Here is a 13,307-nt window from a genome sequence, read left to right as displayed (position 1 = left end):
TTCTAAAACAGTGAACACTTTTTCACAGTGTAAGATGCAGCACCACATCACACAAATGTACCCTGGTATACTTCAGAAACTATCAGCTCTTACACAAGTCTGTGTTGTTTTTTATATTTTATTTATTTTGAGTCAGGGTCTCACTATGTAGCCCTGGCTATCCAGGAACTCGATCTATAGAACAGGCTGGTCTCAAACTTAGAGATCATCCTGCCTCTGCCTTCTGAGTGCTGGGATTAATGTTGTGCACCACCACAACAGGATGTTTTCAATTTTATATTATTATAAATAATGTTGTGCCTTGAATGTAATAAATGGATTACACTATGTAAAGAAATGATGAGAAAAAAAATAAAGACATGGTTAACATTTCTAAAGCAAGGAAACTACATCTATTTGGCAAGTGTTTTTAATCCATAAAGATAATTTTTGTTTTGTTTTGTTTTTCCAGTCAGGGTTTCTCTGTGGCTTTGGAGGCTGTCCTGGAACTAGCTCTTGTAGACCAGGCTGGTCTCGAACTCACAGAGATCCTCCTGCCTCTGCCTCCCAAGTGCTGGGATTAAAGGCATGCACCACCACCTCCCGGCAAGAATCCATATTGTAATGACTAGCGTCTTGCCTTACTTGCGTGGGACCTGTGTCCTCTTGTTTGCTATTAGACAAAGTTTGTCCAATAGTTTGTGAAGAAGTGCGCCTCTTTTTTGCTCTTTCAGTTAACCTATTAATTAAAAATAAAGAAGTTATTAGAACCTTCAATAATTGCCCTTGCTTTAGCTTTAAGAACAAATAAATTGCCAGGTGGTGGTGGTGGTGCATGCTTTTAATCCCAGCATTTTGGAGGCAGAGACAGGCAGATCTCTGTGAGTTCGAGGCCAGCTTGGTCTACAGAGCTAATTTCAGTACAGTTAGGGCTGTTGTACATGGAAACCTGTCTGGAAAAATAAAGAAAAGGAAAAAACAAAAACAAAAACAAAACACACACACACAAAACAAGTAAGTTATAATAGGTGGATCTGGAACCCTGGCATTCAAGTGGCTGGTTCAGGGTTGTTAATTTAAGGACATCCTGGGCAATATAACCAGGCCCTAGCTTATGAAAAAGATTTATGCCATGGTACTGTTAGAACACTGAGTGTCAAAAAGCAATTGTCAGTTCTGAGAACTCTAGGGACAGAACAACTAACACATGGCTAACTGCTGGTGAAAATCATGTCATCAAGTTACTCTTATGGCCCATCTGCTCCCTTGTATCTGTTCTAAACTTGGATCATGTAACCTCTGGAGTTCTCAATTGCTGTCTGAGACTGGATTAAACGATGGTTACTGTAGTGTGGCTTGAGGGTCACTTCAAGAACATATTGAATTACTGCAGCCTATGGCCTAATGTACCTTTGAACTACACAGACATATCCACTAGCCTATATTTACAGACCACTCATCTTTACAATCTGTAGCCTAAATCAGTCTGTGAGGATCTAGTTAAGGCACCTCATAGTGTAAGTTTGCTAAGAGACCTAATGCCTTCACTGTTCATTACCAGTCCCCACATTAAGCAGACTCAGTATCAGTCTCTCAATCTACAACAGAAGCTAGTTCTAAAACTGGCCTGATATACCATTTCCTTACCAAAATACTTAACACTGAAAGGCTATTTGCCATGAAAGACTAATTTTGAACTATTCTTCTTTCATTGAGAGACACTGCTGTGAGGCAGAAATAAAGCTTACTTTGCAGTGCTGAGTGCTAAGGTTAGATATGGTTTGGCCTCCAATGGTCCACATACTGGAAGCTTGTTCCCAGTGGGCAGGGTTGAGAACCTGTAAGTGGTGAGGACTCTCAGAAAGGAGATGACTAAATCTCAAGATGGATTGGTGACTGTTCTCCTTAGGAGGCATTCTTGCACTTGAAGGATGCTCCATAAAAGAGGGTCTTTATAAGGATCCTGGCATCTCCCCCAAACTCTCTCTCTTCCTTGTCTGCACATAAGTCATTCCTACAGGTGATCAGTTTCCTGCCTCCTTCTCTACTATACTGTGACACAGTCAACGAGCCCTTGCCAGAGCAGTGGCAACCATGCTGCTGGCCTCTCCAGCCACTATGTCTATGAGCCAAGCAAACCTCTTTTCTTTATAAAGACTCCCACGTCTCAGTTATTTTGTCATAGCAATACTAAGTGGAATAACACAAGGACATAGATGCAAAACTTAAGTCAAATCACCCCTTTTCTCTTAAAATAGAAGATATTTCTTTTAAAAGGATATTCCAGGCCAGGGTTGGATAAATGGCTCAACAGTTGAGAGCCCTGGTTGTTTTTCCAGAGGATCTAGGTTCAATTCCCAACACCCACACGACAGCTCACAGCTGTCTGTAATTCCAGTTCCAGGGGACCTGATAGCCTCATACACACATACATGCAGGCAAAACACCAATGGACATAAAATAAAAATAAATTCAATCATTAAAAAAAAGTTCCAGGCTCAGCAGTAAAGAGTGGGTATTGTCCACGCAGAGGATGTGGGTTCAGTTTGCAGCACCCACACTGGGTGACTCACAAGGACTTATAACCCCATCTCCAGGGGATCTGATACCCTGTGGCCTTCATAGACACTGAGTGAATGTGGTGCACATAAGTATACTCAGGGACACATACAAACATAAAATAAATATCTTTAAAGCTATCCCAAAGATACCAGTAAACAATTAAGACAACTAAATTTGTTGTGGTGGTACACATTTGCAATTCAGTCACTGAGGAGCCTGAGGCTGGCAGACCATGTGTATGTAGGAGGCCAGCTTGGGTCACACAGCCAAGTTCCAGGCTAGTCTGGGCTCTATGGCAATTTGTCTCAAACAAAACAAAACAAAAACAAAGCCGGGAATTGGTGGTGCACGCCTTTAATCCCAGCACTCCGGAGGCAGAGGCAAGTGGATCTCTGTAAGTTCGAGACCAGCCTGGACTACCAAGCGAGTTCCAGGACAGCCTCCAAAGCCACAGAGAAACCCTGTCTCGAAAAAACCAAAAAGAAACAAAAACAAAAACAAAAATACCTATATTTCTAAGAAAAAATTTCTCATATGGCATTCCCAAAATCTACTCAGTGAATGCCCTGCTACATGACTACAATTTCAACAGATCTTTTTCAAATTCAGTCTACACTGACACTATAGAAGTAACTCTTTGAAATGCTGTCATACAGAAAACTGTTTTACTTAGGTCTCCTCTCTGCCCCAGCTCACCGTGAATTGGGGTGGGAGAGGTTTGAATTGAGATTTGCAGCCATCAGATTACTGCTTGTCAGGTTGATGGGTGGCATCATCATACAACCTCCAGTATGCAGGTCTTCACTGACACCATCAGAGTTCGTGCTGGGATTGACAGGGTTTGGCACTTCAGCGACGGCAGGCTTTCTATCCTGAGACAAAGTGTGCATGTCCTCAGCTGTGCCCTGCTGGCGGTGTTCACCTTCACACTCTATCTTTTTCAGGTCTGGGACGTCTCCTTTCCCTCTGACTTTAATAACTCTGACTTTGATCTCCTTGGGCTTTTTGTCTTTGTCCATTTCCTGAAACAGGAATGTTGAGAATCTGAGTCATGAGAGACCTAACTATGATGTAACTACACAGGCAAAAACAAAAAGCCAGAAGCAGCTCACCTTTCCATAGAGTGGCATGTTTCCATAAAGCAGAGTGTTGGTAAAAACCGGTTTCCTCTCATCTCTCACGGGTTCATTTTCTTTAAAATTCTCTTTTGGCTTTACGAAGGAATTAACCTTTGCTTCTTGTAATAATTTAGCTCTCAGCTCTGGTAAGAATCTGATGAATAAAGCAATATTTATCAATCATCTTTTCACTTACATAGAATCATTTAATGAATCATAAACAATGCTATAAAATAGTTGATACCAAGAAATAGTACCATTTGATATTTTTTTCTGACAGGATACCACTGTAGCCCATGTTGGTATCAAGCATAAAATCCTCCTGCCTCAACTTCCTGAGTGCCAGGATGACAGGTGTCATCATACCTGGCCAAGATGGTGTAATAACTTACCTAACAATAATTGTGTGCAGGCAACAGATCTTTTGGACATTTTGCTATGGAAATCTACCACATAAAACTTACAAAACAGGCCAGGTGGTATGCATGCCTTTGATCCCAGCACTTCGGAAGCAGAGGCAGACGGATCTCCAAGTTTGAGGTCAGTGTGGTCTAGAGAACTAGTTCCGGGATAGCCAGGGCTACATAAAGAAGCCTGTCTTGAAAAAAATTATAAAACAGACTTATATTAGATTCCCTTTGAGAAGTGAATCTAATGCAATATCAACTTGAGCTTTGATAGAGAACCTGTTTGTGTCTCTGGGCTTACAAAGAATTCCTTTTTTAGCACTAGTGTTAGGTAGCTCACAACTGCCCACAACTCCACCTCCAGGGGATCTAATGTTCTAACTTCCATAGGTACCACACATGTGCATACACACATAAACAAAAATAAAACAAATCCTTCATCCTTGTATTAAGTATGACCTCTGGTCTGAGATGAGGCTGCAATTGTAGAATGGGATCTTGGTACACTGCCTACAATCCCATGTCTCTGTAACGAATGCTGCTGCAATTACTTGCATAACTCTTTCATCTACATCACCTGCTAGACTACTACGTCCTGATCAATACCTGACAGAGTAGCTCCATTAGGTTTCTGTTTAGTTGAATATTTTTGCTTTGTAACATTATTCTATTTAGTGATTCCCCACTAGTACCCTGATAAAAGAGTAGAAAGACCACACAGGCTTACTTCTCAATAAATCCATCTCTAGTAAAGTAATCATGGTGCAAAAGATCAGTAGATGATATCCTCTCTGCAGGGTCAATTTGTAAACAAGCCTGGAAGAGAAAGAGGTTTAATAAAAGATAAGCTTTGGGCTCTGCCTCTAAAATTAAGACTTTAACAGGGTAAAAAAATTGATTTGACACCTGACAAAGTAATTAATCAGAACTAACAGAGTTTGTGAATAATAAAGAAAAAAGAAATTTGCCTTGTTTTGATGCCGTTTTATTGAGACAGGGTTTCTCTATGCAATATCCCTGGCTGTTCTGAAACTCACTTTGTAAACCAGGCTGACCTCAAACTCAGAGATCTGCCTGAAATACACAGATTTCTAACTACATTCTGACCATCTATTTACCTAAGAAATGTATTCTCATGGTGTAGGGAGAAGGGACCAGTCAAAGAAACACACCCTGAGCAGAGCCAAAGGAACACACTTTGGCCCTGCAACCAGAACCAAAGAAATGTACCCTGACCCTAAAACCAGTGCCAAAGGAACACACTTTGTCCCTGGAATCAGAGTCAGTGAAAGAAATGCACCCTGGCCCTAAAATTGGAGCCAAAAGGCTAAAAAGGACCAGAGAAAGAAACATACTTTGGCCCTGAAACCAGGGCCAAATCTGACCCTAATCCTGTGCAGAAAACTAACCAATCCTCGAGCAGAGCTCTAGCCAATCTGAGCTCAGCACTGAAATCAGACCAATACCTACCCTGGAAAAACTTCCCCAAGAGCAGGGCTGTAACACTTGCCCGGGAAACCTTCCCTTGGCAGAGCGGAGTTGTTACACTCCCTCCCAGCTCTCTGCTCTCTAGGAGCAGAGATGAACTATAGCAACTTCGCCAGAGAAACCTCCTGCCCCTCCTGCCGAGCAAAACTGCTACAGTAGGCGAACATCCCCTGCTCACTCTGCTCCACCACCGCCACAAAAGAAGATCTTCACCCAAAGCTCATCCAAAGGGGTTTATTGGAAGGAAACAGCTGGACCAGCCAAGCTGAACATACACAGGGTTTACATTGGGACTCTAAGTAACTACTTAGACTGTCCCTATAACAATGAAGACAGGATTTGAATAAAACGCATCTGCTTTATAAAATGCATTCTTCCTCAAGAAAAGACACTTTCCCTGCACTTCTCTACAGTTCACATCACAGCACTGTCACCCTGTCTACATCAAAGAAGACCCAGCCCCACAGATGTTAAATCATCTAAGATCTTCCAAACTTGTAATTTCATTATTTGTTGGGGAGGAGGCATAGCACATGTATGGAAGTCAGAGGACATCACTGTGGAGTTGACTTTCTCTTTCCATGGTTATGTGAGTTCCTGGGAAGAAACTCAGGTTACCAGGCTTACACAACAAGCCCCTTGACATGCAGACCCGTCTTGCTGGCCCTTGCCTAAGATCTAATGTAGAGGGACCAGAATTAAAATATGAAATGTGCTTCTGCTATCTTCAATATGCACAGTATGAACTAATAATTCTATAGCTCTACTGTACAACAGTATGCACCGGGTTTTAACTACTGCTCCTTAAGAATGCTGAAAAGGGAGACTGCACGCTACGTGTAGAAATTCACCAAGTAAAACTATGTCTGTGTGGTGTATGTGCTCATGTGTGCAGCTCTGTATACACAGGTGGAGACCAAATTTTGATGTTAGGTCTTTTCCTCCATCACTCTCCACCTTAACTCTTTGAGATCCTCTCTCACTAAACCAGAGGTTCACTAATCCCACATCTGACAGGGGGCTGATCTCCAAAATTTAAAAAGAACTCAAGAAACAAGTCTCCAAAACACCAAAGGATCCAATTAAAAAGTGGGGTACAGAACTAAATAGAGAATTCTCAATAGAGAATCTAAAGTGGCTGAGAGACATTTGAGGAGAAAGTGCTTAACATCCTTAGCCATCAGGGAAATGCAAAACAAAACAAATCTGAGATACCATCTCACTCCCATCAGAATGGTTAAAATCAAAAACAGTTTATGCTGGAGAGGATGTAGAGAAAGGGGAACACTCCTCCAATGCTGGTGGGAATGCCAACTTGTGCAGTCACTTTGGAGATCGGTATGGAGATTCCTAAGGAAAACGGAAATCAGCCTACCACAAGATCCAGCAATTCCACTCTTAGGTATATATTCAAAAGATGTAAACTCATACAATAAGGACATCTGCTCAACTATGTTCATAGCAACATTATTTGTAATAGCCAGAACCTGGAAGCAAACTAGATGGCCCTCAACTGAAGAGTGGATAGAGAAAATGTGGTACTTCTACACAATGGAGCACTACTCAGCAGAAAATAAAAATGGAATCTTGAAATGTGTAGGCAAATGGATGGCACTATAAGAAACCATCCTGAGTGAGGTAACCCAGTCACAAAAATACAAACATGGTATGCATTCACTCATATATGTATTTTAGACATGGAGCAAGGGATTGCCAGCCTACAATCCCACTTCCAGAGAGTCTGGGAAGCAGGGAGGACCCTAAGAGAGATATGCATGGTGACCTAGAGAAGGGTTATGGAAGGAGATCTCCTAATTGGATTGGGAGCAGGGGGGAGGAGAGGGGAGAAGGAGATGGGAGAAAGAGAGAGGGAGAAGAGGAGGGGAGAAGAGGACACGTGGGGAGCAGGAAGGCTGAACCAGGGCAAGAATAGAGGAAAGAAGGATGAAAGATATCATAATAGAGGGAGCCATTATAAGTTGGAGGAGAGATCTGGCACTAGTGAGATCTTCACAGAGCTACAAAAATACACCACCTGGCATTAAGGCTACCTTAAATGCCCTCCCCTGATAATGAGATTGATGACTACCTTATATGCCATCCTAGAACCCTCATCCAGTGGCTGATGGAAGCAGAGGCAGACACCCACAGCTAAAAACCACACTGAACTCCTGGAACCCAGTTGCAAAGAAGAGTGATGAGCAAAGGAATCAAGACCAGGCTGGTAAAACCCACAGAGGCAGCTGACCTAAACAAGGGGGAACGCATGGACCCCAGACTGATGACTGAGGGGCCAGCATGGGACTGATCCAGACACCCATTCCTCCCCAACCTAGGTGTTATAGAGGAGGCCTCGGCAATTTATGGGACCTTGGAAAGTAGAGCAGTATTTATTCCTGGCATACAAATGGACTCTGGGAGCCCATTCCACAGGAGGGATGCTTTCTCAGCTTGGACACATGGGGAAGGACCTAGGCCCTGCCCAGGATTATATGATAGACTCTGAAAATCCCTCATAGAAGGCCTTACCCTCTCTGGGGAGCAGAGAAGAGATGGAGTGGGATGGGGGGTTGGGAGGAATGGGGGCTGGGGGAGGAGGGGAGGGAGAGGGAACTGAGAGTAACATGTAAAAAGTTAAATAAAAAATTATTATATATATAAAAAACAATTTAAAATTTTAAAAATAAAATAAAAATAAATCTTAAAAAAAGAATGCAACACATCTTTGCATCATTAAACAAATATTCCACAGCAGAAACGAATGTAACACATCTTAAACTAATATTCCACAACAATGGTCATACAACCCTCATCTAGAAATAAGCACCTCACTCCTGGTATAGGAAACAGGCTAGTTAGAGAAATAAAATCAGATTTGCTATTCATAGTAAACCCACCTTACATTTTTGAATTTTGTACTGTGTTCATATGCTACCTAGTTTAAATATAATTTAAAATTTAAGAAATAAAGGCCTGGGAGATAGCTCAGTTGATAAAGTGCCATGTAAGCTTCAGGACCTGAGTTTAGATATCATGGCTAAATGTATCTGTAACACAGCATTAGTGAAGAGGAGACAGATGGATTAAACTAATTGGGCATTAGCTCTAGATTCACTAAAAGGCATGTAAGTCTCCTCTCTTTCCTGTATCCCTCCCTCTATACTCCCTACCCTGCCCCCAAGCTGGGTATTGAACTCAGGCCCTCATGAATGTTAGTCAATTATGTACTATACCTCAGAAAGAGATTCTGTCTAAACAATAACAACAAAGCATGGCAAGTTTCAGGGAAGAACACCTGACACCAAGTTCCGGCTTCTAGAAATACATGCATACAAGATGCACCTATGTGCACACACACTCATACTATCAAGTATGCATACTGCACATACAGTACACAAACCAACACACACACAGTACACAAACCAACACACACACACACACACACACACACACACACACACACCTCTTAAAATGTTTGTGTTTCCGTGCAGAGTGGTGGTGGTGCATACCTTTAAACCCAGCACTTGGGAGGATCTCTGAGTTCAAGGCCAGCCTGATCTACAGAGCAAGTTCCAGGACAGGCTCCAAAACTACAGAGAAACCCTGTTTTGAAAACAACCAAGAAAAAGTTTGCATTTTCTCTAATGTGTGAATTTGGGTGCTGTTGTACCCTCAGCATTCGAATGGTAATTGTCAACAGTTGCCTCTGTAGAAAGTTAGGGTAACACAGGACAAAAAAAAGCCCTAGTCTGGTAGACCAGATGCTGAAGGTGGTGGGAAATATGGAAAGTCCTTCAAGTGTTCCCAATTTACCCCTCAGTTTCTTACATTTAAATTCTATTATTTCTACATAATATGTAACATGTTAATAACACTTTAGGAGTCTTTCTGGAATCTCTTTCTTTTTTAGGTTTCTCTGTATTGTTTTAGAGGCTGTCCTGGAATTCACTCTGTAGACCAGGCTGGCATGGAACTCACAGAGATCTGCCTGCCTCTGCCTCTGGAGTGCTGGGATTAAAGGTGTGCGCCACCGCCGGACTTGGAATCTCTTTCAAGTGTGGCTCAGTGGTAGAATGCTTGCCCAGCTGTGGACTCCATTTGTAATACCAAAGAGAAGAAAAGACTCCATATTATTATGATTTTTGCAAATTCTTAGTCATTCTTTACGTCTTAACATACATGAACTATATCTGCCAGCAATCCATTGAGCTTTGGGTATTTCTTTCTTGCATTTTTTGGATGTTGAACTTGAGGAAGAACCACCCCGGCAAAGATGGGACTCTTGGAAAAGATATTGTGCAGGTGCGGGGTCAGGTTGCCTGCAAAGAGAAGGAAGTGTCTGAGTCATGAAACGGCTTCAGTGGAAATCCCATGTGATATGCTCAATTATGAATGTGAAGAAAAGGAAGAGCACCAGTTTGTACTTTACAGTGAAAGAAAAAATCTATATCATAAAAACAGAGGTTCTGGGTTAGGAACACAGCTCTGCAGTAGAGTGTTTGTCTAGCAAGTGTGAAGCCTTGGTTCAATCCCCAGCTCTGTAAAAAAATTACATAAGTTTTAAACACTGAGGTTTCCTCCATAAGCTGCTGACAGGTACATAAAGCCATATGGTTCTTTTACCCCCAAATCCTAAGACATATATAATTACCAGCAAAAGTACTTTAAAAAAATTTTTTTTGGTTTTTCGAGACAGGGTTTCTCTGTATTGTTTTGGAGGCTGTCCTGGAACTCACTCTGTAGACCAGGCTGGCCTCGAACTCACAGAGATCCGCCTGCCTCTGCCTCCTGAGTGCTGGGATCAAAGGCGTGCGCCACCAATGCCCGGCTAGTACTTTAAAATTTAACATGTTTCTCTACTTATATCTTAATGGTTTAATTGTCAGGTGTTCACCAGCCTTACAGACTGAAACCTTACTCAAAACAGCTAAAACAGCCGGGCTGTGGTGGCGCATGCCTTTAATCCCAGCACTCGGGAAACAGAGGCAGGCAGATTTCTGAGACCAGCCTGGTCTGCAAGAGCTAGTTCCAGGGCAGCCTCCAAAGCCACAGTGAAACCGTCTCAAAAAAAAAAAAAACAAAAAACAAATAAACAACAACAACAACAACCCCAGCTAAAACAATAAAGCCAGGTGGTGGTAGCATACAACTTTAATCCTAGCATTCAGCAGGCAGAGGCAGAAAGGAATGTTTGAATTCAAGACCAGCCTGGTCTACAGAGCAAAGAAAAAACACAGTAAAATAATTCAGAAACCAAAGTATGGTATAGAAGAATAGTGGTTCTCAACTTGGGAGTTATGACCCCTTGGCGTTCTTGTAGGACCATTTCACAGGGGTTGCCTAAAACCATTAGAAAACAGATATTCACATTACAGTAGTGAAATTACAGTTATGAAGTAACAATGAGGTAATTTTATGGTTGGGGGTCACTGCAACATGAGGAACTGTATTAAAGGATCACACCATTAGAAGGTTGAGTACCACTAGTCTAGAAGAAAGACCAACAGCAGCCCCAGAGTGCAAAGAACTGTGAACATTAATGGAGACTACGCTCTGGCACCTTTCCCTACCACTAATAATGTGCCATGGAGCGAATCTCTTCATCATGTATGGCTTGGTTCCCTTTGTAAGATGACAGGGTTAGTGTTATCACCTCCAAGCTCTCTTCTAACACAGTCTCATAACAGGTCTTTAAAAAGGCACATAAAGTAGATGCTTCAAGGCTCTGTCTGACTTTTATTAATCTTAAATCATCTTCAATCAATGTTAATCCAGGTTTTACTGCTTTAATGACTGTTCACAGTACCGTCTTCATCAGAATCCTGCAATTATGTGTTTATGAAGAGTTTCCCCAGCACACTTGGGGCTCCTCAAGCTCCAACACCATGTGCAAAACTACTAAAATGTTTAGGTAGTTATGGTGATCAGTGTTAATTGTCAATCACCTGGAAGCCTCAGGGCACGCCCTGGGGAGTTATCTTGATTGCATTAATTGGCCTCTTCCTGTGGATGGCAACTCCCTGGCTGGGTCCAGGAGGAAGGGAGCCAAGCAACATGAATGTATTTGTTACTCTCTGTTCCTGATTGTGGCTGTGATGTAATCAGGCCCTCAAACTCCTGCCATGATTTCTGCACCAAGATGGACTGTAACCTGGGGCCATGAGCCAAAATAAACCTGATGGCCCTTAAACTGCTTTATCAGATATTTTATTAGAGCAACAGGAAAAGCATCTAAGACAGGAGTTAAAACAGATTGTAAGATAATTAAACTCTTATCAAGTATACTCTTAAATTTTACTTTTCATCAACTTATTATTAAATACATTATTTAACTACATGGTTTTCTACTGTGGGTTTGTGGTGGTTGTTGAAAAAGAGGATGATTTAAGGGGACTGGAAGAGGTCCCTCAGGGGTTACAGGCATGCTGCCCTTCCAGAGGATCCAAGTTTGGTTCCCAGCACCCACGTGTGGTGGCTTACAGTTGACTGCTGTAACTCCAGCTCCGGGGGATCTGACACCTCTGTCTCTGGGCTCCAGCACTTAATGCACATACCCACACACAGATGCACACACATACACACCATTAAAACAAATCCATTTTAGTAAAAAGAGAATTAGCAAATAATTGATTTTCTATCTCCAATACTTTTAAAAAGCATATGACTCAAATTTGTTACTGAAAAGCCCTTGTTTAGAAGAGCAATATTTGGGCTCCAAAACAATACAGAGAAACCCTGTCTCGAAAAAACCAGAAAAAAAAAGAAGAGCAATATTTGCAGAGGCCAACTATCAGTTCTAGAACAGCACAACTTTTAGAAAAATTGTAGTACTGGAGTTGGAGATTTAACTCAGTGAAGTATACCACTATTGTACTACTTTTCTTAGCAACAATGATTAACAAGTGACTCTGAGGTCCTCCAGAGAAAATATTACTTGTCACAACAATTTTTTGCCTTGTTTGTCAGCATGGAAACCCATCTGCCATCACCTGTCTCACAAGGCTCTTCCTTAGTGTTCATTCCCTAAACATGAGCATCAAGTATAACTGATCTGGAAGCAGTTACTTAGACATATAACAGAGTATTGCAGTAATACCTACCTACTTTTAAAACAATCTTGTGGAGCAAATCCAAATCTGAACTGCTAGGAAGGTAGGGATTGCCAGTGGCCATCTCAATTATCATACAGCCCAAAGCCCAGATGTCCACTGGTCTGGAAAAAAAGAAAAACACAGTAAATTACTTTGTTAGGCACAAATATGTATGATAATTAGTCTAAAAACATTTTACATCAGATCACAGTTAAAGAGTAAGAATGAAGTGGGGAAAGAGAACAGAAACTAAGGGCAGATGAACATGATTAAAGTGCTCATGCAAGAAAATGTTGCAATATATGCCATTATGTTATTTGATTACTACAACCAAAAAAGGGGGAGAGCCATAAGTGATGGTGGCATGCCTTTAATCCCAGTACCAGGGAGGCAGAAACAGGCAGATATCTGTGGTTTTGAGGGCAGCTTGGTCTACATATTGAGTTCCAGGACAGCCAAGGCTATATAGTGAAGCCCTGTCTCAAAACCAGGGAAGGGGGAGTGATAATTTTTTTGGGGGGAGGGTCGAGTCAGGGTTTCTCTGTGTAGCTTTGGAGCCTATCCTGGCACTCACTCTGTAGACCAGGTTGGTCTCAATCTCATAGAGATCTGCCTGCCTCTGCCTCCCGAGTGCTGGGATTAAAGATGTGTGCCACCAACAT

General features: G+C 41.9%; 1 protein-coding gene across 15 annotated transcripts in view; it reads right to left on the bottom strand.

Annotated features, from left to right (window-relative positions):
* Cdkl3 (cyclin dependent kinase like 3) overlaps positions 1–13,307 on the bottom strand; it is an 85,060-nt gene that overhangs the window by 58,007 nt on the left and 13,746 nt on the right. For 14 of the 15 annotated variants that reach the window (XR_005878200.1, XM_013111731.3, XM_021225908.2 and 11 more), the window contains 6 exons: positions 12,655–12,767; positions 9,734–9,873; positions 4,794–4,882; positions 3,654–3,813; positions 3,238–3,563; positions 625–718 (listed from right to left, as the gene is read on the bottom strand). Coding sequence is in view for 14 of the 15 variants with exons in the window: in XM_013111731.3 (XP_012967185.1) it covers positions 625–718; positions 3,238–3,563; positions 3,654–3,813; positions 4,794–4,882; positions 9,734–9,873; positions 12,655–12,767 (922 nt within the window). In the remaining variant the exon portion in view is untranslated. The remainder of the gene's footprint in view (positions 1–624; positions 719–3,237; positions 3,564–3,653; positions 3,814–4,793; positions 4,883–9,733; positions 9,874–12,654; positions 12,768–13,307) is intronic. The other variant, XM_021225911.2, reaches the window with a different exon arrangement.

This window comes from Mesocricetus auratus, unplaced genomic scaffold (genome assembly GCF_017639785.1).
Source record: "Mesocricetus auratus isolate SY011 unplaced genomic scaffold, BCM_Maur_2.0 Super-Scaffold_100007, whole genome shotgun sequence".
Lineage (NCBI taxonomy): Eukaryota > Metazoa > Chordata > Mammalia > Rodentia > Cricetidae > Mesocricetus > Mesocricetus auratus.
This window is presented reverse-complemented; position numbering and strand designations above follow the sequence as displayed.